This window comes from Pygoscelis adeliae, unplaced genomic scaffold (assembly GCF_000699105.1).
Source record: "Pygoscelis adeliae isolate BGI_AS28 unplaced genomic scaffold, ASM69910v1 Scaffold43, whole genome shotgun sequence".
NCBI lineage: Eukaryota > Metazoa > Chordata > Aves > Sphenisciformes > Spheniscidae > Pygoscelis > Pygoscelis adeliae.
The window spans coordinates 1,599,654-1,627,307 of record NW_008824538.1 but is presented as its reverse complement, the minus strand read 5'-3'; the positions used below and the strand labels follow the sequence as shown (position 1 = coordinate 1,627,307).

The following is a 27,654-nucleotide window of genomic DNA, read 5'->3' as shown; positions in this document are numbered from 1 at the left end:
TGAGCCTTTTGGTCTCACGTTAAAAAAAATAATGTTTAAATAAAATTGAAAAACGGATTTTTTCATCTGCCTAACTCTTTGTATTCCAGAACATAAAATACTGATACTATAGGGAAATCTCCATAATGAAGATTATCTTTAAAACATTAAAAATATCCAGCATAATGTGCCCCAGAGTCCTGATTACAATAATTTCTGCTTAGTGGAACTACATCCACGCGTATTTAAGAGCTTTTCAACTTACTATGAATATGTGATTCTGGCCCTGCATCCATTCCTGATGCAGTGGCAGATTAAAGTGTAAAATGCTAAGTTAAGATTTAAGCTTTGAGGTCGAGGGACCATTGCTGTCTTAAGATGTTCAAAGTTGAAACCATTAGAGTAGGCAGTAAATTCATAGGATCAAATATCCTAATAGTGTAAGTTCTGGACAAGTACCTGAGCTTCTTGAGTCTGACTAATCTTTGAGCGTCTTCTACTTGTAATGTAAATTGTTATTTTGCTTCAGAACATTATTAGCAGGGCCCTGCAGATTCCTCTGAAAGTCAGGCAATGGATGTGAGGGTTAAGATCACTACCCAGCGTTTCAAGCTTTCATCTCAAATGTTTGCAACAAACTTGTGTGAAATAGCTATGAGCCTCAACCCTCCTAAACAGTGTCTTAGAAACAAACAACTGCCCAACTGCTTGCCTACTATAATACAGTTGTATCATGAGATCCTACAAAGGCCATAAAATAGACAGAAGCTCAATTTTTTTAGGCCGTAAAATACACACAAGCTCCAGAACGAGTGCCTCAATGACACAGTAAGCTTTCGTCTTAAGTATGTGAAACCGGTGCTCAACGTTTGTGGCATTCTCATGTTTTTTTAAATTTAAATATAGACAAATTAGAAAATATTTTCAGTTCATTCTTGCAGTTTGAACAGAAAGTAGACTCTCACAAAGTTTCTTTCTGTCTCTTTTTTGGTTCTGTTTGGTAACATATGCTGCTTACGTTCAAAGAAGCATTCTTCTGAACTAGGCTTTGCAATGCTGCAAATGTGCACTTACACCCCCCCCCCCCCCTGAAGCACAGCCATTATCTACATAGCAACTTCAGCACAAACTGCTCCAAATATGACCTTCAACATATTGAGAGACATGTAGCGTCACACACCTTGTATGTAAAATTGCTCTTGACCTTTTGCCGTTTTGTACTTCTCAGCTGTTTTTTGTTATAGGCTGCTGAGCTGCTATTTGTGGTCCTACTTGAGTTCTTGTGAAAATCCATGCTGTCGTCACTCGACAGGTCTGACTAGAGGAACATTTCACAAACACTTCAATAAATAAAACTAAAGCAAGCAATACTTCAATTACACAGTCATTCTTTAACAAACTTTTTTTTTTAAGCAATACCTGATTTTTTGTGATTGATTTGCTATGGCAAAGTGATGTAATAACGCTATTTAATTTTATTAAATACAAAAGGAACAGAAAACCATTTATTTGGAAGAAAAATCAGGTCAAAAGTGACATGAACTTTTATTTTTGATTCAAAGCTTTGTGGAAGAGAAAGGTTATTTTACTGCCTTTCACAAAGGGAGAGGCTCAACTCTCCTGCCTATAACAATAATTCACTGCCAAACAACAACTACAAAGTCATTTTTGGAGACTTTGGGAAAGAATTGAAGGAAGGAAAGCAATTACATTCTAACATACCTTAGGTCAGATGGCATAAAATATTTTTAGTAAGAACACTTGCCTACTGACTGGAGAAAGAGTAAATGTTTAAATGTATACTCCATAAATGAGTTTGCTTTATTTTTCTTCTGTCTCACCAAAGCACTTACTAACCATGTTAAGTGGGTGTCGACATTTTCTGACGGCACGAATCGGCGACTCAAAATCACTGTCATTCATAACCTAGGTAAACAGAAATAAGTATAATTGCAAAGAGGATTTTTGTTTCGGTGTTTGACTTCCTTGTCATTTTGCTTCTCTTTTTTTTTTTTTTTTTTCTTTTTCTAAGACTCACGTCAGGAGACTTCAAAACATTCTTTTTTTCCCTATTTTTCCTCTGGAAAACGATCTCTTCTTCACTCTCACTGCTGGTTCCTACAGAAAAAATAGTAAACAACATTGACAAGAAAATGCATTATTCACAATACAATATTGCCATAACTGAGCAATCCAAAATCTGTCTCTCTCATAAAAGTACCTACAAAGGACATTACTTATCGATCTATGTGGCAAATATTGTTCTCATCTCCAGCAGAGACGTACAATAAATCCTAATTCCCTGGAGAGTCTCTGCGTGGAAGTGACTACTCCAGGCAGTACAGATACAGAAAAAGGGAGGTGAAAAATGAAACCAAGAGAAGCAGCCCTTAAAAGTTCAGTAAGAGTTACACTTCTGGAAGCATTTTGTACTACATATCCCTTTGGGTGCACTGGAACAAAACCAGAACTCACTAAAACCTCTTCTTTTCAATTCCTTTTCAAACAATTGCAACCTTTTTTGTTTTTACAAAGGTCTGTCTTTATGAAACACAAGATACTCCTTCACATTCTGCGTGACAAAGCTCCAACTCTGACAGAGACACCCTGGACTCGGTGCAGTAGGTATGCTGCCTGTTGTAACATCCTTCCTACCCCAAAGCAGGCTTGACATTAACTGCAGCTACGGCATTCTGGCTTATTTTTAACTCTGTTTCTTTGGGAGTATGGCAGGATAGGGTGGGACGGAGAGTTGGTTCTGACTAAATCACTCAAAGGTTTGAATTTCTTTAGAGAAAAGCACAAAATTCCTGAACATTCCACTTCTAAAATAACATTTAAATACCAATAACTATCATTTCAACAACACACACTGCCTGGGGAGGTTTTCAAGACCCAACCAGACAAAACCCTTGACAATCTGATCCAGGTTCAGTATTAACCCTGCAATTCTAAGACAGCAATTTGCTTCCTTTTGTGGTTTTGTTTTTGGGGTGAGGCTTTTTGTTTGTTTGTTTATTAAATAGATTACCATTTTTGAATTCAGCAAACTAACATATCAGTTTGAAGGTGTGATGATTCTGGAAGAAAGGTGGCATTCAACAATCAATCACCTTCAGAAAATATGGTGACTATCAGACAAATTCAAAGAGAAGGAGAAAAAGATGCTTTAACCACCAAAGGGACTGTTTATGCTCTGTTTCAATGTTTAAGGACATTAACAAAACCATTCAGAAAAAACTCAATGTGCCCTATGAATGAGACCGAGTACTATTAAGCCTCAATTATTTTGAAAGTAGTGCAAGATTATTCAGAGATAAACACGACAAAGGGTGTGAATATGACCTGTAAGTGACCTACGAGTGAAGAATGATGGTCATTTATATATTGGCAAATGTGAATATTTTTTTATGGTATATTGGTCCTAAACCAGAAAAAGACAGAAGGGGAGAGAGAAGGGAGGAAATAAAAAACAGAACAGAGTCTACAAACAGTTGGTATTTTTAAGACAATCCAGGTTTGTGCTGAAGTTATAATCAGAAAAATTTAACTACAGGTCAGTTGTCATGCAACTAAACTGAAAGAAATCCATCAGAAGAGTTTCTAGTCCTTGGGAACAATGATAGGAAAATAGGAAGGTATGCATTCAGGGATTGAAGAGCAACAGATCCAGATGATTACGAATCAGATACCGAGAAGATTAAGAAAGGGCTTTAAAGGCAGCTGTAGCTCACATGATTACGTCTTACATGGTTGCATTGTTAGTACTTGTGAAGAGATACAAGAGGTTTAATTCCGAGTACTTCCTCCAATATGCATGCGTGCATGCCTGCCTCAAATGGCTGAGCTCGTATGCAGGGTTAAGATTCTGGGAAGTCTCTTCATTGAGCCAGCTTCTAGCATTATAACCATTATTCCCTTTTCCTTTCATTCTTCCCACCTAAGTCATGAAGCCAAATTGAGGATCCAAAAGATACTGGATACTACATTATTTATTTAAACATGAAGATAGTAAACTAACTGTACCTCTGAAAACAGTAACACACGTGAACTATGAAGGTTGGTGTCTTCCAGGTTTTCAGTTCTTCCTAAAGGGGAACCAAGTGCATCCATGGCTGAACTCCCAAAGTTCTGCCTATGTGGGCTTGTATTTACTTTATCTGTAAGAGGCACCTCTGGAATTTCCTCCCTGGCACTAGAGAATACATTCCTAGGAAATCTTTTGATAGCTTCAATATTCATAACCTTTCTACTTGTTGGGGTAGAAAGCGCAGAAGCCAAAGCTTCAGGTGATCCACTTCCCTTTCTTCTGTCTTCTGACTTCAAGAAAGCCATTGCAGTGGTGGCGTCCTCAGGCCCTTCTCTATCATTCATGCTCCTACTCCGGAATGGCAAAGGTGTGGAAATGTCTCTTCTCTCAAGACTTTTGCAATCCTGTTTTGGCGATGTTTCAAGTCTGGAGCTATTCAGTAATTTTTTTTTATCTTCAGTGGATTTAACATCTGCATGACTCTCTGAGGCACCATTTAATTTTCTGGTATTATTAGTATTTATAGCTTCTTCAAAGATTTTGTTCTCACACTCTTCAATGGAAAATCCTAGATCAAAGTTAACAGAAAACAGTTCTTGAGAACAGTCATAAAGATCATCATTATCCAGAAACTGCTCAGTCACACTAATATCGCCTGACATTTCCGTGGTTGTGGTTTTACTGCTTATTGGCTGCTCCTTGCAGGTTTTGTTCACGCAGCACACCTCTGAAGGAAACCCCTCAGAGCCTCGCTCTGCAACTGGCCTTACGACACTCTCACCTGAATCTGACTTGATTTTCCATTTTCTATTGTTCATAGAAAAACTTCCATTATTTGTGTCACAAATGTGCTCATCTTCAAATAAATGTATACTCTTCTTTTCATCAATAATCACATTTTTCTTGTTAATTTCAAGATCGTTGTTATCTTTTTGAACAAAATTCTTATTTGAAGGGTTATTTGTCAGAGTGTGATTTATTGTTGGAGTTTTCTTTTGAATTTCAGTGAATTCTTCATTGTCGAACAGACTATCAAAGCTGTCATTCCAGTGAAGTTCCTCTTTAGCTTTAACAACAGCGGTCTGAGAAGATGATACAGTTTTTGTAAAACAGGTACTTACAGAAGCACACAATTCACTGGTGACTTTCACTTCAGGATTTTCAAAGAGCAGCAGTGAACAATCAACTTCTGAGGACGCAGGAAAGGCTTTGTCCCGCAGTCTCTCTGAGTAACTATCAGAAACAACTTTTTGAACAGGACATACTATTTCTTCATTTCTCATCATGTTTTCAAAATCATAAAGTTTATTCAAAGAGGGGGGAGACTGTGATAAAAGCCTTTTCACATGGGAAAATATTTGTTTTGACCAAGAAGGCTCCTCAGATGATCTCACAAGCGCAAATGAATCCATGTATGATTCCGGAAGATAAAATAAGTCAGAGGACACAGGTGATTTCTCAACCGTGAAGCTACTATAACCCGAATCTGCGTGGTTCATCCCCAGTGACCTACAGGCTTTATCTACAGTTTTGTATTCCTTTATTGCTGCTCCTTCATGAATTACAGTACTTTCGCTGTTGTCACATAGGTCAATAAATTCATTTAAGTCAAATGTCACCTCTAGTTCCTCATCCTTTTGACTGCCCTGGTCAGTATTTTCAACCAGAGCAAGCCTTCTTGCTGAGTAAGAAGCCAAAGTATTAACATCTGCAGGCAATGCAGGCACTTCCAAATTTAATCCAGAAGTTCTTTTGGGAGTCTTTGTTTTTGTTATTTTAAACGTGGAAAAGAATTCACTCCCATTATCATTTGTATCAGGTAAAAATGGTTTTACTTTTGATCTGTGTGCCATGTCTTTTCTAGATGAGCGTGCTTTCTGATCAAATGTGGGGTTGGTCATGGAAAGATGACTTTTATTCCTTTGAACATTAACGTCTTCAATACGTAAGTGAGGCTGGATCTCCAGTTCATAGCTGCAATCTCCCTGGTGACAAAGACAGTGTAATATTTACTATAAATACATACAGGCTTACAAGGACCTGTCATAAGGATATTTAAAACAAGTGACAAAGGTTTTCACACTCCTAAAGGTTATTAGAAAGAGGAAAAAAAAAAAAACAAACAACAAAAGAAAACTGCTTTGCATTTAAGGTCAGAACTTTCAAACAGAAAGTTTGCTGGCAGCTTAACTGCAAATTCATGCTTGGGTAGTCAAACCTGAATGTTTTAGAAAGACCAAAAGATACCATGCACAAATAAAGATGGCATTTAACAGAGCACCAATGCACAGTATTCCACACTGAGCATCTGTGTCGTGCAGTGCCTTCACTTTGCTAATAAAATGTGCAAGGTGTTATGTCCTCAGACAGGCTAATGCTTACAGGCTGTACTTGTGGGAGGACTAGCAATTTGAGAAAGGTGCTGTGAGCAGAAGAAACCCTTATTCAAGAACCAGTGAGCCTGGAGTTCTCTGTTCTCTTTTTACTATCATTTGTAATTTTTCTATTGCCATTGATGACACATTAAGAACTTCTCGCTTACATCCCGACCCCCCCCCCCCCCCCCAGATGCTTATTAGTCTTCTGTTCAAAAAGGCACTGACCTAGGCAACCGATTCTTTTAAAAATACACTTAAAAAAAGCACGATAGACTTTGACATCACTCCCAGTTAGGTATCCATACAAGGACTGCCTGGATTGAAGAGCTGTTTATTTATTGTCCTTCTCACTCTCTCTTTTAAATTAAGATTTCAAAATTAAGGCATGCAATCTCCAGAAGGCTCAGTAAGGGTCAAACAAGGCTCTGAAAGCAATGGCTTGAAACACTCCTTCAAAGTTCAAACCTGTTTCACTAATAAAAAAAATAAAAATGAGGATGTAAAATCTAAACAGAAGGTACAATTATTTTTTGGAAGTTCAGTTAGATGACTTCCTAGACTCATTAATCCCTGAAATTAAATAGGGTACCTTTGTAGAATAGTGGGTGATAAAACTGACTTTTACAATAAGAAATTACCTGCTTCCTATACAAGTAACATTCTCCAAAAGTATTCTCATATATAAGTAGGAAAAAAATAAGGTCCTCATAATCATAACCTCCTGAACCCTCCTTATTGTCCTACGAGAATAATATTAGAGCAGTGCTACTTCAGCTTGTGCTAGCCATGCTGATATTCAGTATTCAAACTCCAACAACATCTGTATCTTCCAGTAGCATCCCATCCTTCTCTAGCTCTTCACAAGCTAGACCTTTCGCTCCCTATCATATGTACCCAAGCAATGCGCAGACTCTTCTCCCATGGGCATAATAACCCCTGGTCTTCATTCAAAGAGAACGTGACTTCTCATTTCTTCAACACCTGGTCTCTATGTAATTGAGTCGCTAAGAAAGTTTCCAGAGCTGTTCTAACCAATGGCGCTATGACACCAACATCTTGACAAAACTGGGACCCCTGGGACCACTGAGGCGTCTCTTCCAAAAGAGATTGTGAAGAAATTAAACAGTTTCCACAGATGGTATTACCTGGAGCTGCTGTCAAACAACCTTTTACTGCTAGACTCCTTACAGGAGCCAGAGGAGTCAGTCATGGAAAACAAGGTTTGAAAAATACTCTGGAAAGTCATTCTACCCCATTACACAAGGCAGAAATAACCATACCTAAAATTACTGCTGCCTGGTTTGTCTAAATGTATTCCTGAAAACAGGATTCAAAGCCGTCTTCCACACATTTGAAGACTGATCACATCCTAACACAGTTTTGGACCTTCTCCGGTTGCAGTAGATAAAGCATACTATCCAGTATTAACAGTATTCTTTCACCCTCAGTAATAATAATAATAAAAATAATTTTTAAAAAATCAATATTTAGATTTTATCACTAACTTCATACACATGCCACCGAAAGGTTCATATGCAGAATAAATAAGGAAGAGTCTGTGTACAGGCTGTTTGGGGGTCAGGGGCACAGCTGGGTACAAATCCTGTTTACAGCAATGACACCTGTGTCTCAGCAGCAACGTGTGCAATTTCCATACAGCCAGCACAGTAGAGTGGTAGAATAGGGGGAGGAAGTTCAATTGCTAGAGATTCATCTCTAAAGGGCTGTGAAACACATTTGTCACTACAGAAGATGTTACTCAGCTGCTACACACTTATTATCCTAGGTGTAGGCTATCCATTTATAAACATATCCAAAGAAACTAAAAGTTAGGATATTTTAAAAAGAGATCTCCAAGGAGATCCCCAGACTATACAGGCTGACTTATAAGAAGTCTGAATACCAAAATAGTGAAGAAAACAATTACTATGAAAGGGTTAAAGGATGATTTTGATATGTGTAGGTTCTAAATAATTAGTTTCCTGCAAGCTAAGTCAAAACACAGAATCGAGACATGGAAGTCTTTGTATGAAATCAAAGAGCAGTAACAAACAACAACCAACACAATCTGGTCCAACTAACTTCACAAACGCCATCTAAGGAGATTACACATTTGGTTGACAAGGTAATGGTGTTAATAATGATATGTTTAGATTTATGTAAGTAAGGACTGAATGTCACATAATATTTCAACTAAAGTATCCAAGCATTATAAGAACACAACGTATATTAAATGGATTAAAGATTGATTAGCTGCCAAACCACTAAACCTTACTGAAACAGAAGTAGGTGATGTTCTTGCCCACCCGATACACTTCTAAGAGGCGCAGCGCAGATCATTCTTGGCCCTATATTGTTCTGCATTTTTTTTATGTAATCCAAAGTAAAGCGACCCAAAACTAATCAAACCTGCAGGAAAAGATGAGGGTTGTGAGTAGGTAAAAGGATAATCCAAATCACAACTGGACCAGAGGTAGAGCAGGAAAGAGCAAATCACTTATGTTTTCATATGGCCAAACATGCTGTATGTTTAGGACAGTAAGAGGTAACAGAACCATATCATGTCATCCAGAGGACTCAAAGAAACTCAAGAATGAAGTTCCTGAATGGGTAATGGTGATATGTAATCTCTCACGTATATGCCTCAGGAACTAGATGTTGGCAAATGCGATGCCACTTCTTAATGGTCAGGGAGGAAGCTAGTAGGTTGCTAATCTTATATCCGTACTGAATAAATTAGTAGAAGCTGTAACAGATAATATAATGACCGGATGAGTCTTCTTCAGAAGTGTCAATATTGCTTTTGAAAACAAAAAATCAGACCTTACAAACCCATTAGATTTCTTTGAAGAGACCAACAAGCAAAAACATTGAGATGCTCTCATGCATACCATCTTCCCAGCTTTCTGAAAGGCTTTTGAAAAGTCCCTGCCAAAATCTTGAAAGAAACTTAAACAGAGAAAGCAAAACAGAGAAATTTCTTGCATGGATAAGTAATTGGGTACAACACAGAAAGCAGGAGGATTGAGAAGCTGTAACACTGAAGAACTTCACTAGGCCACTGCAGATACCCATGATTATGTTCTAAGGGGGGGAGCGGGGGGAGAAAAAAGTCTAGCAGAACTGCTGTGTGCCAGGACAACAGTCCAGAAAACAAATTTAGCATCTAGGACAAACTTCAGTAACCTAATTTCAGGCTTATGTGGAGTTATATAACCGTTCTAGTTCATAGAATCACAGAATGATTTGGGTTGGAAAGGACCTTCAAGATCATCTAGTCCAACCCCCCTGCCATGGGCAGGGACACCTTCCACTAGACCCAGTTGCTCAAAGCCCCATCCAACCTGGCCTTGAACGCTTCCAGGGATGGGGCATCCACAACTTCTCTCGGCAACCCATTCCAGTGCCTCACCACCCTCACAGTGAAGAACTTCTTCCTTACATTTAATCTAAATCTTCCCTCTTTCAGTTTAAAGCCATTCCCCCTTGTCCTGTCACTACCTGCCCTTCAAAAAGTCCCTCTCCAGCTTTCTTGTAGGCCCCCTTCAGGTACCTGAAGGCTGCTATAAGGTCTCCCCAGAGCCTTCTCTTCTCCAGGCTGAACAACCCCAACTCTCTCAGCCTTTCTTCATAGCAGAGGTGTTCCATCCCCCCGATCATTTTAGTGGCCCTCCTCTGGGCTCGCTCCAACAGGTCCGTGTCCTTCTTGTGCTGGGGGCCCCCAGAGCTGGACGCAGTGCTCCAGGTGGGGTCTCACCAGAGCAGAGGAGAGGGGCAGAATCCTCTCCCTCAACCTGTTGCCATGCTTCTTTTGATGCAGCCCAGGATACAGTTGGCTTTCTGGGCTGCGAGCACACGCTGCCGGGTCACGTTGACCTTCTCATCAACCAACACCCCCAAGTCCTTCTCCTCAGGGCTGCTTGCAATGCATTCTCTGCCCAGCCTGTATTTGTGCTTGGGATTGCTAAAATTGATAGTTCAATTTAGTAATTCAAAATACTTTCTCTCAAACAAAATACTTTCTCCCAGTGAGTCTAGTTAATACTGATGGAGCAAAAGGACAGAATTATAATTATCACATTTTAGCCTGATTCTACAAGTACAACTTGTAGAATCTTAAATTACCTGATCGGCTCTTCTATAATCTACTAAGCTCCAGTGTGTACCAGCTACTCAGTAAATAGGTCATGCAGGAGTAGAAAAACAGGCATCTCTCTTATATTATTGTACTAAATCAATGACCTTGCTTAGAATTACTGATTCAGTTTAAAAAGCAATGTTTTTTAATATAGAAAATAAAAAGGAAAAGTAAACTTAAGATATTAAAATTTTCATTTCTAATATATAAATATATGTATATCTACACACATATACACATACACTGTTTTCTAGCATTTAAATTTAAGGCATCTCACATAAAAATTAAAATTAACCTCTCTCTCCTCATAAGCTGCTTTGGAAGTACATTTTCTAACGAGACCCAGATGTCTGCCAAAACCCTGGTGATTTTGCTACTTAAAAATTAAAAGATAAGTCTGTAAACAGATACAATATAGATTTTAACAATTATAACTTCTTTAATTGAAAGATTGATTGAAACAGAGGTAAAAGCAGCATGAACAACTGGCATTTAAGTCTTTTCTGACACAAACCAGAACCTACTTTCAGAACTGTTTTTGGTTAGATCTAGGGAAGAAAGGCTTTCGGATTTTCAGCTTTCATGCTGAATGTTAAATCCCACGGAGTCAACACTGCCAATACAGGTGGTCACAGGGGTATATTTTCTGGTTAACTTATGTTTTAGCATGAATATTAACAAAAAATAAATAGTAAGGCTGGTGGTTTTCACACAGTATTTTGCATGAGTAGGTAGAGCAGATATCAAAGCAACATGTTCCAATCTATTCGAATGACAAGTGGTTACAATTTTTTCTTTGTAGGTGATCAGTTGATCCCTTAATACTCAAGGAAAAACCCTTATGTTTGCCCTCACACCCAATCCTCAAAACACAGAAGACACCCTTTTGTGTATTCTGGACAACAAAATGCTTGTGCCTCAAATGCTCTCAGCCATGACCATTCTCCCTCACTCCCCACAAAGACTTTTTTAAGGTTTACAAATACCTCCTAGGCTATAATTATTGCTTTTAATATATTGAATGTGTTAACACACACTCTCTGAGGAAGCTAAACTGCACTTCAGTTGCAACAGAAGACTTCTGGAGGACAGAGAAATCAAAGCATGCAGTCCTCCTCCAGCTCCTCTCATTCCTACAAAGAAAGCTTCTGCCTTTCAGGAATCCTGCTCACCTGCTTGACAAACTGGGCTGTAGGCAGTAAAATATTATGTTCCTCTCTGAAATGGTCTAACATAAAAGTATGTACTATACAGTATTTATTAGTGCCCAGTAATGAGACTGAAGCACAAGAACGCAAGAGGACAAATACCCACAGCTGTCAGACAAAGGCTGCTTTAACCCAGTGTGTTGTATCTGACCAAGAATTGAGAAAAGTATAGAAATAAAGAAATTATAGAGTGCTCCTTCCCCAAAACATGTCCATCTGCCTGCATAGGCTACTTAATGTGAGCTTACACTGGCTAAAAATTACATCTACACCAATGACCTTAATGGCAGTGGATGAACTTCCGCTATATACAAGATATGGGCATATGACATATTTTGACTATCACATAATTTTTTCTGCTTTATTTTATATTCCTTTCCTACTGATTTCTGAAATTCTAATCCCTTTTTTGAGTAAAAGTGATCATTAAACTAATGTTTACACAAAAGTATCCAAAACAACTCTTTCTTGGCTAAGGCAGCTTTCTCCTTCATTCAATAAAAAGCATACTAGTACAGAATTTAATCTGTTTTAATCTAATTTAAGTTTTTAGATCTTGCCCACAGGCTAATTCTTTAGGAAATTTTGTAATTCTTTATGACCAAAAATAATTTTTTACTGCTGTAAAAATTATTGCTTTTCCAAACCATTTACAAATAGGTTAAACAATTTTGATACTTATGTGATTTCACTGCTAACCTCCCTGCCATCTGAGTACTTGCCAGGAACTGGTTAATGAGCAGAATAATCAATCCCTCCTATTCCATCATTGCTTAGTTTCCAGAAGAGACTCTAGGGGAACGAACACCATCAAAAACTTTTTTTGGAAGTTCAAGCATATGGTATCAGATGACCCTTAAAAATATATTTAGTTGATTCATGAAAGAAGCCTAAGGGACACAGAAACCACAACTTCCCTCTACAAAAGCTGTGATATTGCTCTTCCTAACGTGACGTATCTACTAATTCTCTTGCTTTTTTGCTTTCAGGCAGCTGGCCTGGAATGAGTCACAGGCTCTCTCATGCAGCCACCCAACACCCTTCTTCAAAACCCAAGTCAGTGTCTGACACCTCCCACTCCTGCGACATCTAGGCTGACCTAAGCAGCTGGGAATTCTTGAAGAGTTACCATCTGCTTCTGCTTAGTAGCAATTGGCTACTATTTATTTATCTGCTTGTACTTATTTTGCTGATACTCTAATTTGAGAGAGTATCCGTCTGTACAGCAAACACAGCTACACAACAAAAACAGTCAAAAGATCCCTAAAAAGGAAGATTTATTAGCAAATACGGGGTTTGTACCCCAGCAGTTTTGGGAACAGGTATCACTAAAGAGGCTACAGAGGCAAGAGTGAACGTTCAAGAACACCTGAAGTGTCAGAAAATAAATTAATCTGTGGTTTAGCAACTGCTTATTTTATAAAACTTTCAGGACAGAAGTGATAGCTAGTTAGTATTAGAGGTGTCTTACCTGGTAACTGCAGATTGTTCTGTTATCTGACATCACAGATAGGTTAAAGCTGACATTTAGTATTTGACTTCCTTAACCTGGGATGTCCCCGTGCTAAGTATTGTAGAAATATACAGGGGGAGGCAGGAAACCTACCACACTACAGGGAGATATACAGCAATGACCTGGATACCAATATGTAATTTCCATGAAAATATGGATAGCAAAACATTCCTGAATCCCAGTGGCCATAATAATTTCCTAAGCTTACTGCATTTCCATTACAATATTAAAAATACAAGCAACAACAGGTATATCCAAGCAGAGAGCAGGACTGTTGCATCTAAAAGCAGTTTGTCAACTACAGTAGCAGTTCAGTGTTCTAAATAAGTGTGATTATATTGCACTACACTCTGTCATCAGTGCATTATTATAATATTAAAAACCATGTTAAAATATTATCCCCTCTCAAAACATAAATAGTCTCTTTGAAGACATTTGGTGTATAGTAGTTCCTGCAAGAGTTCCAAGACTATACGAGCGGATTGCCAGTTCACACTTGGCACACTTACTGTAAAAGTTTTGCCAAATCAGTCTTCTGTATGAGCTTAAGGAACAATCAACCAATTATTCACATACCTACGCATTTTGACAATACGTGAAAAACAGCATACAACTATTTTAAATCCAGAAACCTAAATGCAAAGTTACTGCACACACGCCCACACCCCCAATCAAATGAATTAACAATGGAACAAAACCAAAAAAAGTCAACAGTAGCCAGAATCAATACGTGCTCCACTACTCTACTGACAGCAGGGAGGGAGATCTGGAGGGCATACATTAGTAATAAAACCCCACAAAAGGCAGGCAGCTGTATACGATGGTGTTACATGTACCATACCACAGAACGCACATGAAGTGTCTCTTGTCTGTAGATTTACTGGACAACCCTATATCACATACTCGATATTTTATTTGGTTTCCGTAAGATGTAATATTATGGCACATATTCCAGAAAACTGAGATCATTTAACTTTGGTGGAAAGAATCTTTTTGGCTGGTATGCCTGAACCTGTGGCACAAGGGCTATGGGAGGCTTTCATGCAGCGCTGTACAGGAACACTGAGTCACCCCTAAAGACAGTAGATATGCTATCTCAAATTAACACAGCTAAGCCTTTCCAGGTGCCACACAATCTGCTCAATCCCCTTGTCCCTTTCACATGGCTGACACCCCAAAATCCTTTGCCTAATCAATCTTACTTCTCTGTTCTCACTGTGAGCACAAAACCCAACAGGATCATTAAAAACAGAAAGCACCTGCAATTAAAGGTCTGAACAATGTAAATCAGGTCTCAATTAGCGTTCAGACTCAAATCGTTTGGCAATAAGATCAGAAGAATCAATACGGCACAAATAAACTATTTTAATTGGAGAGCTGAGATTTTTTGCTCTTGCAGGTTCTCCCTGGCAGCCTTACCGCCTAAGAACAAAACAAACATCCTTCCACCTTCACGCTAGTAAGTGTGTTCCTGTTGGGTTCTTCTAGAATAAAGAACAAGCTGGGCCACCTCTGCACAGCTTGCTTTTGAGAATCCCAAGACAGAGTATTTGCTTTGATTACATAAGCCAGATACAGTGCCCAGACAAATAGCGTTCCACAGTTCAAACCAGCAGTTCCACAGATGCATTAGTCCACCTGCTATAAACACTGTAACTAAAGGTCATTTTCTGTCTTAAATTATTTGTTGCTGTCTGGGGAAGAAGTCTTGCCACATCTCAGATCAGGATTTTAACCTGAGACATACTATTGGCAATGAGGGTCTAAAAAAAACAAAACAAAACAAAAAAAACCCCACAAAAACCACCAAAACAAAAACATTTCACTGTCCTTATTTGAACAATTTTTCAACCTTGCATTCAGTGTCTCCTGGAAAAAAGTCACAGCTGGCTGGAAACACTGCGCTTCCCCCTGAAAACATGTCTGATTTTGAAATTTCAAAATCATGGAAAGCTTTTTCAGGTTCTTTGGAATTTTAGGGTATCCTGGAAGCATTTTCCCTGCTGCCAGGCATTTCGTCCCATGAATACTTCAAGGCAACTTAAGACAGATGATTTTAGTGGCAGTTGTTCCGGGTTCGTCTTCTAAACCCTGTCTCCCAAGGTGTTTGGTATCAGAGATTACTTGAGTGAAAAAGAGAGACAATCCTTCTAATGGGAGTCTTTGGGTTTTCTTTTGCCTTTCTAGGGAGAATAATTGCTCTGACTATAACTTTCACATTGCCAGCTTTCAAGTGGAAAATAGACACTCCCACATTTGACAATATTACAATTTTTTAAAAGTCATTAAGAATTGCCTACCTCCCAGAAAAAAAAAAAAAAAAAAAAGCACTTGCACTGCACTATTTCCTGTTATTTATCCTCAGAAACTTGGACAAATATCATTTCAATAAAAATGATTACTTTGCCCTGACCTTGCTTCCAAAGAATACATTTTAATTTTCAAAAATGCTTAAAAGCTATTGAATTATTTTGCATAAGGACAACTTGATTTGTTACCATGTCACACAAAGAATCCCTGCTCTTAGCAAATCCAATCCCATCTGCCCAGTTCTCGTTGCTGTAGTAATAAAGCCACAGAGGCATTAAAGGCTTTTCTGGAGTGGATGTGCCTGTCGCAGGGTTCACAGTTGGGATTTCTTTTTCTTTTTTATTTTCTTTTGATTGTGCCAACTTCTTTAAGTTTTTAAGAGCTTATAAATACAATATAATTTTTTTCCAAATATTTTCACCTCACATTTTTAATCTATTATGCAAAACACAACTGCATAGATTTCTTGGAATCATTGAATGAGTACAAGGAAAGGAAAGCTACACATCAGGGAATGCCCAAGCTTTCTTCCATTAGAGAAAACACCCATAACGAACACACAAATGCCTCCTGAGCTGGCTCGTATTAAGTTATTACTAATCTCTGAATGAGATTCTTCCCAAGAAATGATTAGTTTCATCAGAAACTTCCAGATCATTTGGTTATTCATAGTAAAATAGTGATTTGCCTGTTTTTATACTTTATCCCTCAGTAAGAAAATAATCAATAGAACTGTGGTTTGAAGTTCTATATCTTAAGTTATTTAAGGAAATAGCTTTGACTCGTATTTGTCGTAAATCCCTCTGCTATTAAGAGCTGTAAATTAACCTCAGACAGATTAGCAGTGGTATATTTGGCAATAGAATATTTATAGTAGGTACTTGGATGCACAGTACATACATGCAAAACCTTTGAATCACTGCTAGAACAATTACTGAATCCATCCACTCATTTTCATATAAGACTAACATTTTAGGTAAATTTTTTTTACAGGCTTAATTTCTGCTAAAGGGGAGTTTCCCAGAGGCTGGAGTAATATCTCTTTATCCTATGCTACTGTTTAATAATAGCGCTTCCTACAATTTCAAAACATATCTAAACACTACGGTAAAGAGAAACTTCTGAAAGTTTAAACTTGCTGTAGAAACAATCTTCACCAAGAATGCCCAGGTCAAAGCAGTCTGTAAAACACCAAGCCTGAATTAAGACTATCCCAATCTGCGTGCTGTATATCGAGAACACGTAATGTGTCTGGGGATACACCAATCCAGCCACAGCACAAGCACACCAAGCTAATGCAGGAGGCAGCCGCAGTCTTGTCCCTGAAGTGCCTGTGCCTTGGGCAAGCACAATGCACCTGTGGGGTCTCGCTGTGAAACAGAGCAGGACACTAAACAGGGTTAAATTCAAATTCGGCAGAAAAGCATGGTTCCCATGCTGAACTGAAGTGCTCATGAAAATACAGTGGCAGAAGACGACACGGGGCCGGTGTTGTACAGCCCTGCACTTGCAAACATAGGCAGTTCTTTCAGTCAGTGGAATTTTGCTCACACAGCTACTCAGGCCTACACAGCATCAGAGTCAGGAACACAGCCAAGACATACCCACCTATATAAACATGCCTTCATAGGTGTGCAGAAATTCAAAACATTGCCTACGAATCTCTAAGTTTCTTTATTTTTGCTGTACTTTTGCATTTTTTAATTAATATTTTCTCCTAAGAACAAGAACTCTACAATCTGAAAAAAATCAGTGTAGTACTTACTGTCGAAGTAAACCATCCATGCCTCCCCATGGGTCTGGCTATGGGCAACGTGGCATAATCAGTTTTTGGCAAAGCTTGCTCAATTTTTGAAAGATCCTGATATGAACAATTTTATATGCAATAGTGTTGGGAATACGATATCATAAGGAAAATCTAAATGTGTGAAATTAGAATGCTACATGAATGCTATATTTATTATAATTTTAAGTTTAAAGTACAAACTTCAAATCAAACTAGTAAGAAAACATTCAAGCTTTCAAGAGAGTATCCCAACAAGCATACAAAACGCATAGGGATGAAGAATTCAAGACTGCATTTTATGAAGATGTAACCTGATTTGTGGGCAAGAGAAGTGCAGTGGATGTTGTTTATCTTGACTTTAGCAAGGCTTCTGACACAATCTCATAGCTAAACTCGTGAGATATGGTTTGAATAAGTGGACAATAAGGGTGGGTGGGAAACTGGCTGGACCACCATGATTAAAGCGTTTTGAGGACCGGAATGAAGTCCTGCCAGTAGCTAGCTGGTAGGAGTGTTTCTCAGAGGTTTTTAGCGTTTAACAGTTTTATTACTGACCTTGACTACAGTACAGAGTGCACGTTCAGTAAGTTTGCAGATGATAGCAGGTGAGGGGAAGCAGGTGACATGCTTGAGGGCAGGGCTGCTGTCCAGAGGGTCCTCAACAGGATGACAGAAACCTCATGACAGAAAAATGAGACAGCAGTGTGCCCTTGTGGCAACAAAGACAATCGCACCCAGGCTCCATTAGCAAGACATTAGCCAGCAAGGCAGGGAAGCGATTATTCTCCTCTGTTCATCCTCTGTGAGACCACATCTGGAGTGCTTAGTCTAGTTTTGGGCCCCCGGTACAAGAAATATCTCGGACTGGATCAAGTCCAGCAGAGGCGGCCAAAACTGTCACAGGGCTGGAGCACAAGGACGTACAAGGGAAGGCCAAGGGAACTCTGTTCAGTCTTAAGAAGAAAGGGATCTTATTACCATCTTTATCTAATGTAAGAGCAGAGGGAAGACAGAGACAGGCTTCCTGTTAATGGGCACAACATGTAACAAGGGAAATTTTCATTAGATATTAGGAGAAATTTTTTCACCATGAGGGTGATCAAACACTGAACCAGGGGCCAAGAAAAGCTGTGGGATTCCAACCCTGGAGATCCCAAAGGTTTGACTTGTCAAGGCCCTGAGCCACCTGGTCTACACGGGCCTTGGACTCGACCAGAGAGCTCCACAGGTCCAAACTGAACTGATCTATGGTAATAGTGATGGCCCTCAAAGGAGGTGACATTTGCCAACAAATGGTTTAGAACAGACATATTTTTTAAAAAATATTCTATACTGAAAGGTTCTTTGGTCTGATTTACTGTACAATTACACCCATTTTTCTCTGTATGCGTTTTCTGATTCACCAGAATTCAAGCTGTAGGCAGACTGAATAAGGACAGGATTGCTAGTAACAGGAAAGCAAAACCACCTCCCTGACACTCACACATGCTCTCGTGTTAGCAACATGGAAGATTGCTCTCTTCTGACTTGCAGGGCAACAAGCTTTTGCTGGTGTGATCTACCTGATCAGTAAGGACCGCCACAGCACAGTGACTGCTCCAAGGCGATCCCACTGTAAAGACAACATGCATCATTCACTTCCCTTCCCTTTGGTGAATGTCAGTGGGAACATATCCTGTCTTGGGAAGACTGTGCCTTTCAGAGATTTCAAGGATGAATAAAGAAAATATTAATAAAACTCACATACAGGAAATGACTGTCAGTGCTGACAAAATAGATTAAGACACATTGCATCTTTGCTTTTTATGAAACAATTACGGTGAAGCTTTGATGTCCTTGAACCTTGACAATTTGGTTTAGATACAAGAAAGAGGCCAACAATCACTGAAGTTTAAAAACTGGGTGTCAGTGCCGATTACAGCTTTTGCCTTGTCAACCTTGTCAAGACACGGTCAGAGTTACTGCTAGTGCTTTGTTTTTCCCTAGAAGAATTCAACAGGGTGGAGTGATGTGTCATGTTGTCACCTCTCATGTTCAGTGGAGTCATTAGAAGGTGTTTTCAGCATGCCAGTGACATCCAATTATAATTTCTCCTCTAACTGATAAGAAAGTTCAGCGTCTACACCTCTGACTAGTTAAGACAGATCAAAGAAAGCTGGCTGGAAATCAGTCCAGATAATGCCTGAAACTTTGAGCTGGGAGGCAGCTAAACGAGATAACAGGCAGTCCCAGTCTTTTGAGTGCAAGAACATTATCTACAATGTATCATGATTAAGCTGACATTTAGCTGTTAAATCAGAAATAGTGAAAGCCAACCGTATCACTTGTTATCAATTAATAGCTGTATCCTGGCCTTTCCGATGCAGATCTTCCAGCATTTTCCAAGACTCTGTTTGCAGACTCTGCTGCACTGCGATGTGCTGTATGCAGGACTGCTCTGAAGTGCTTGGGGAGAGAGCTCGTGTGCTACAATGGCACGTGGCAGCATGATTTCCGAGCAGAGCACAACGCAGGGAATGCAGCACCATACACCCTGCCTATGCTAGATGGCCATCATCAGAGCTAAGCAAAATGTTCCCCGATGACCACGATGTAAAAAGCCATCGTTTTGGGTCCTGCCTGTTGAAGGAACATCCTCTCTGTTCACTACACAGTAGAGAGCAGAGGTAGGTGAGCTGGGCTTTCTCATTCCCGAGAGGGACAGTAGGCAGACCTATCTCTGTAACAGTTCTGTAAAAGCTTGCTTGTGAAAGCAAGTGTTTGATACTCAGCCTTGCTTATGATTTTTGGCACCTACTTTGGCAGAGTTTGGGTGAGAAGACTGAAGACTCACTTGGTAACTCACAAATTTGCTCTGAAAATTATTTTAAGGGTGCCAGATGTCAGTTTAGCATCTACAACTTTGAAGGCGCTTGGGAACCCAAACAGACTTCTGGTATCAATACACTTTCACAAAAGGAATGTAAGTCACAAATACTTCCAGTGCCTGATTTGGTGGCAGGGAGGGAAGTCCTCAATTAGAAGAGCAATTCTAATTTTTTTAACCATTTCTTTGCCTTTTGACTTCCTTCAGCTCTCTATACCTGAGCTCTCCCCAGAGTTCTCTCTGGCAGTATGTTCTTGACCCTAGCTTCGGAACACAGACTCTCAAAGAAGTCAAGAATGCCATTGTTCTGTGATGTAGTGGAGAAGCTTATCTTAGCTCTGAAATTCTATTTACAACTTTTCATTAATACACTTTCCTAGCAAGGAGTACAACTACAATGTCTCTATTCTCTTCCTTGATTAGTCTAGTTATTCAGGAAACTCTGGCAGCTTAGCAACAGATTCTGATGACCTAGAAAACTTCAACACACTAAAAAGCAGTATGTGTGGAACATAGAAGAGCTAAACTGGAGGAAAAAAGAGTGTGGTAAACAACTGAAGTCTTCAGGTACTGTCAGCAGATCTACCTATACACACATTTTCTTGTATGTGCCTTTCATTACAAAGCCATATCTGCTATCCATAACTGTTAGCAAACAAAATCCTCATCTCCCAAGTGGTTTTCATCCATGTTTGTTTGACTGCCCTCCTCTTATCCTTTAATTCTTAGGAGGTTTTTAATTAAAGCTTTCACAGAAAACAAACCAAAAAGCCTCAAAACACAACCACCTTAAAACATGTAATACATTCCTGCATCATTTTTATGGGATGCATTTAATGTATATACATGATACAAAATTATTTCCAATTCCTGTTACACTCTGGAATAGTTTTAATATCACTCTTGGTGACTTCGCTCCTTGACATATATAGTCCTTGTATTTAATGTCTCTTTGTAAAAAAATTGATACTGGGATCCATTAAAACAAGAATGATTTATGGGTAAGTCTTTTTTCTATTTAGGGAAACACTAACTGTTTTTAAACAACTTCCGTGGAAAGGATTAAGAATTACAGAATACCAGTGGGAGACATTTTGAAACAAAATAAATACACATTATCCATTTCACAATGCCTAACTTAGCCCCGCGCAAACACTTCCCCACTTTTTGCTTCAGCTGACCAGACAGAACCAGAGCACTTATTATTTTTTAAATATTCTAACTATGCATTAAATACTTGTGCATGTTTACAGCCAGCCAAACGTAAACACCTTACCTGTTCGTGTCTCATCAGTTCTATCATTTCCATAACACTGATAAAATGGTAGCAACGATCTGAGTGATCAACCATGGATGTAGGAAAAGGACGATTCTGCCAAATTCTCCATTCAGACAAGGAAAGTTCACGAGTTGCCTTCTCTTCATGCTTCTGCAGTTTGAAATTAAGATTGTCAAGGAGGTTTTAATCAGGAAATTGTTTAGCAAAACTAATGTCTACTTTTCTGTCAGGGACAATAAATACTCTGAATGTAGAAAAGTATCTAAACATTATCACAAAGGTTTAAGTCTGGTCCAAAATAAAAACAATTCCGTGCTTTGTGTTGTCACGACTTTTCATGGAAGACAGGTTGTTTTAGGTGGTGAAATGACACAAGAGGTCCTAATTTTTTCTCCGAATCAGAAAAGAGCATGTAAAACTTGAGGTTTTCTTTCAGTAACACTTTTATAGTTACATAAACAAGGGAATGAAAAAGTGCGGATACAATACCTACATAAATACAGCATCCTGCATGGAATTCTTAGAAACAGGAACAGAACTTACTGGATACTGAAAGACTTGTAAATGTATTTTTAATTTACAGACCTAACTTCAAAGACCCATTTCAAGCATCTAATTCCTAAATTCTTAACCTCAAAAACCTACATATAATTCTCAAAACTGTATTTTTAATATAGACCTCCTTCAAATTCATAGTTGACTTTGTTACTTAAGGTATCCTTTAGGCCTCCTGTCAAAGGAAACATTACATTTAGGTTAAACTCACTGATATTTCTTCCAGGCTTTCTAAGGTTTCAAACTGAGTTTGACGCAATATTGGTTCCTTTAATCCATCACTTTCTTTAATCCTGTAATGTCTGTCCCATATTTCAAATTCCTCAGGTGATAGAGACCAACTCTCATGACAGTGTATTTGCTTTTGGCCTATGGGGGGAAAAACAATAACAGGAAAGTGTTATCTACTTTAAGAAAACGGATACACAGAATAAAAAGAACTTTGTTTGATACCAGTCAAAAGAAAAAATACCTTCTCTGTGCCACAGGCAAAACCAGATATAGAGAATCTGATGTCAGAAACAAGTATCAAAACAGTGTTGTATGTGTTATAATTATGGATAAATCTATCTATTAAATGATTGTTTTGGGGGAAGGCATCATATAAACAAATATACAGATAGACAGACAGATATAAATAGAGAGATATATGTATATCAAATACCTAGAGGCCCTGAAGACAGCATAGCAAACAGGGAAAGCATATGACTTGAGTTTCCAAATGTGTTTCTCGGAGACCTTGGGGAACGAACTGCAAATAAGTAAAAGCTTCCCCCGCCCCCCCTCCCCCCCCCCTTTTTTTTTTTTTTTTTTTTTAAGTTACTCTTTAAATGCTTGAAAGCAGCATTAATTTGTTATGACAAAAAATATTTGTTAGTAATTTTTTGAATCGATCTCCTCTATTAAGGACATGCAGATGAGTAAGAGGACAGAAACAGAAGTACTATGAAAATTCTCCAGGAGCAGGGAAAGAAAAAAGTGACTCGTGAGTTTTATTTAGACTTATAACTGCAAGAGGGAAGTATAGGGCACCTGTGAGCACCACTGCTAGATAAAAACAAAGTAAGTGCTCATATGGCAGCTTACTGAAGACAAGGCCCTGGTGCTGCTTGGCTCTGAGCGAGTACGCTCCAGTGATGAAGCAGAAATGGAGTCCTTTTTGGCAGTCTGACAGCAAGCCTTGGTATCACTGCTATCCAAAAAAATGCCAAATCCCTCAAAACAGCTATCAGTGCGAACAGCAAAGGAGCATCCAAAGAATCAGTGTTAAGAGTGTGGTAAGAATGTGATTGCTTTCAGCTCAGATGTATGAAGCTTAGAGAAAAATAAAGTTAATTTGACAATCGCTCTGCAGACAGGATTTGGGATGAATCTGCAGCCAACACCCTATTCTGAATTAATGCCATGTAAGAGGAATCAGCCTGTACCTCTCAATCCTCTCAGATTACAACTGCCAGAGACTGTATCTCCACAGGATGGTGCGACGATGTTTATCGGAGACTCAAAAACAGATCCCTGAGAGTTCAGAGTACTAGGTTCAAGTCCCGTTCAGAAAAAGTCTTTCACAGCTGGAAAAAACTAACACTGAATTTTCTTTAAGGCCATTGTTAAAAAAATCCAGAAGATCAATATTGCTACTAAAATATTTTTGGCTCAAGTGTAGGAGATGTTACACTCCTTTATAGCTAACACACAGCTCAAGGACCCAGTAGAGAAGGAAAAAAGAGAGACCTGAAAGAAAAGAAAATTAAGAACACTTATCAGAAAAGCATATCTCGCAGCCTTTCCAGTTGTTTATAAGAACAATTAAGTATTAGGTCTGCTCTAGCAGTTAACATCCAGCACTCACACACCAAGACAGAATATGTCAATCTTGAATTAGCGTGGAGTTCTGGACAGTGTTGCCTGGACAAGGTAGAAAGGAAAGGCCAGAAAGAGTTCTCAGTTGTAACCAAAACCTAACGCCCCTGGTCGGTCCAAAGTGACTTCTACTGCCTCACTTAAGACTTATCTTCATGACCAAGAAGCAAAAAGACGTCCTACTGTGAAACCAAGAATGCATGTTCAAACAGCAAGTTGTTAGATAGCAAAAAGCAGGCACCAGCAAAAAACTTCATAGACCTACAGATCTAGTTTGGGTTCTCTCTTGCTCTTGAAGATGATTGTCCAGACAGCGTACCGGAACTTTCCCTAACACCTCAGGTGATGAACCGTTGCCACCAGACACGTCCAGGGAGACAGCAAGAACAATGGATGACGTCAGTTCTCTGTGTTACAGCTCCAGAGGACAACTCCTTTGACAAGGACAAGAGGATCCTGCGATGCCATCTGCCTAAGTAATACGTGGTCCAACATTATACAGGCATGAAGGCCTCCAGCAGCTGGCAAAATTTGGTAACAGATACTTCCCAAAGCTCTGGGCTCAATAACAGAAGTGTTAAGCTTCTGTTTCTGAGCAGAATAAATATTTTGGGCTGTCAAGACAATGGATTCTGTACATGAGGAAGCACAACAGATATCCCTATGAGAGGGGAATGGAAGGGAATCTCCTTGGCTGGTAAAGCAGAAGAGCAATATGGTCCAGCAGGCAGAAGGTTAATGCCTAAATTACAGGTTGCTCAGCTGCTCCCTTCATCAGAAACAATAATTTCTTACAATGAGGGGAAAGGTCTGACCATCTGACCCAAATACATGGGTATCTCTGGCTAAAGGAGGAAAGCAGGAGCTGAAGTCTGCTTTCAAACTCATTCTCAGCCATACAACCTAGTTGCTGTTACACAGGGAGGGTAAACGGAAGCAGACCTCACACTGAAGGAAAATTACCTTAAAGCAAACCATTCTGCAAGTTCTTGCTTCTACTTTTTAACATTTTAACCCTCTCCATTGTTGTTCTACTCATCTTAGATGAGGAAACACACCATAACCTCTGACAGGACTGACATTTCACATCAAGTGAAACCTAACTAAAATGGAAAGAAACAGGGACCCAGACAAATATGGCTGCTGCCAGCATGTAAGTAAAATACGGTCTCAGACTTAAGAGCTAGCAGAAACAAAACAAAAAAACCCCCACCTTATATTTTCAGTGTTCACAAACTACAAATTCAAGACTCCATTCTTAACAGAAGGAAAAAGAGACATCACGGAGAGTTCTGCAGAGCACTCTGAAATAATAATTTGCTAAAATACAGGCAAGCTGCCCAGGAAATAGGCATGTATTTGTACTGATCAGGAATCATTACAGCTGAATAGAATACTATCAATTCTGCAAATTATGAAGTGCTTCATTTTTACACAAAGCCACAATTCAGAGATTACTAAAACTCACTGTGTGAATGCAGAAGAGTTCTCAAAACTTAAAGCAAACTTAAGAAAAAGATCCAAAGACATTTCAAAAATACATTGACTAGATCAACAGAAATATATAATGAATAATAACATATACACTGGTATAGTTCAATTTATAGCTTAGACCACTATAGGTAATATTAGAGCAAAGGTAGGAAGTTTACATTCTGGTGGACAGACTCACTTAGGGAATGTAAAATATCACCATACACACACATCTCATTAATATCCTACAGATAAGCTCTAGCTTTTTACGGTATTTTGTAGAAAGCTAAGCTGTATACTGTTGAGTAATTGCAAAGTACCAGGAGCTCTTCTTTAGCTCTTACAGAAGAAAGTTCCTATCCTAATTGAGAATGGTTAGGCTGTTCGGATACATAGTTGAGAATTTAGCAGGGCCTGTAGTGATAGGACAAGGGGCAATGGTTTTAAACTAAAAGAAGGTAGATTCAGACTAGATAGAAGGAAGAAATTTTTGATGACGAGGGTGGTGAGACACTGGAACAGGTTGCCCGGAGAGGTGGTAGATAGGTATTGTCAGGACAGGAAACCTGAATTTAAGGAACTGAAGTACATGTGCATAAACACATCCTTGATTAACTGTTTTTTTCCAAACAAAATAAACATTGAAAATAGCAGCCTTCTGCAGTATTTCCACAGTTTTCTGACAATCACTCGAGAAGGTAATGTGTATTATTATGCATGTTTAATTCAAATAGGAGATGAACTCAGAAAATTTATCAGCCATCCAAAAGCCTTGCCACAACTATATTAATAGGCATGGGCAATTGGAAAGGCATAAAAAACCCACAAAGGTCTAAAGACTAAAGGCGGCATTGGTATATTTCAGAAAAAGACAGTAAAAGAAGATCGCATCATTAAGATAAAAACAGCAATTAAAGAAATAATGTGAAATTGTAAGATTAAACAAAAAACACAGCTATAGACAACTCAAAATTGATACAATCTGAAAAGGGGGGAGTAGAGTAATTGTGAAGAACCAGGAGAAGAAGAATTAATAAAATGAAATTTCATCTAGAAATGCAACGCAAAAAGAAAAACAAAAGAGATTATTGATAGCTTAAAATGACATTCAGCTACCAGGAACAACACGGTATGGGAAGAGTACATTTTAATGCATGTTAGCTATTTTTTGCCATGCCTATTGTGGTTTCATACCTCTCACAGAGCGGGGAGATTGGCAGAGAACTTGCAAAGATAATAACATTAGAGATGATTGTCCAGATCTTTCAGCACTTTCAGCTTTTCAATTATCTTGTGGGATAGTTATTCTCATTTTATAAAGTAAAGAAAGATGAGCATAAAAAACATGAGCTGTCTCCAAAGATATCTGTTCAGAGATTTTTCCTCCAATGAGTCCAAGCCGTTTTAAGCGCAAAACTATTCTTTCTTAAATGCTTTCTGATTTTACTGCACTTACTAATATGCTACTTAATTTCAGCAAACTCTTTTAAAAAAAAAAACAAACCACAAAACAGAGAGAGAAAAGAATCTCAGATGAGAAGAAACAATATAAGAGGACTGCCGGGTAATGGGATTTTTGCTCTTGTGGCTGTACTTTTTGAAGAAAAGCTCATACAATGGAAGAACTCACTTGGTTAGTGATGGGGCAAGACAAGAATAATGTGTCCTTCTGGTACTGACAAACAGATAAAATTTATGAAAGGTTTTAAAGTGGAAGGATAGTGTAAAATTAATAGAAATTGAATCAAATTAAGAAGAACAGGAAATGTTTAATTTTGACTAGAAAAGAAGGAGAATGCTTGAAATTACTATGATTCTTCTGCCTGTGACGCTTTGATTTCTGTGCACATGTATTCCATGGACACACATGAAAAGCAACTGAACCTCAAGAACAAATGACAAGTAAGACACCATAAATAAGAACATACACAGCTTATTCATGACTGCTAGCTTTTTCAATTTTCTAATGTGGAAGGGCGCACCGAAATAAGGAGAGGAGAAAAGGCAAAAAAAAAAAAGACCTTCCTTTCTCTTCTTTTTGAGATTTATCTTGAATATCATTAAAATCAGAAACAGCCACTTGCTTCATACAGTAATGAAGGGGACTTTAACACAAAGCTGGCGCTCAATAATTTGTACTCATGTAACACTTGTTTGCAAGATGGGCAGTCAATCATGTTCATCTTCAGCAACTGATAGACCTCCACGCACACTATGTACTTCAACTGTGGCAGCTGCTAACCCATTTCACACAAAAGGAACCTGGTAATTACAGCCTT

General features: G+C 38.7%; 1 protein-coding gene across 1 annotated transcript in view; it reads right to left on the bottom strand.

The window, feature by feature from the left end:
* FANCM (Fanconi anemia, complementation group M) overlaps nt 1–27,654 on the bottom strand; it is a gene marked incomplete at its 5' end in the record, with an annotated part of 77,288 nt that overhangs the window by 8,787 nt on the left and 40,847 nt on the right. The window contains 6 exons of the mRNA XM_009321637.1: nt 1,160–1,297; nt 1,837–1,905; nt 2,018–2,097; nt 4,026–5,994; nt 21,485–21,637; nt 22,254–22,411. Of these exons, the coding sequence (XP_009319912.1) occupies nt 1,160–1,297; nt 1,837–1,905; nt 2,018–2,097; nt 4,026–5,994; nt 21,485–21,637; nt 22,254–22,411 (2,567 nt within the window). The remainder of the gene's footprint in view (nt 1–1,159; nt 1,298–1,836; nt 1,906–2,017; nt 2,098–4,025; nt 5,995–21,484; nt 21,638–22,253; nt 22,412–27,654) is intronic.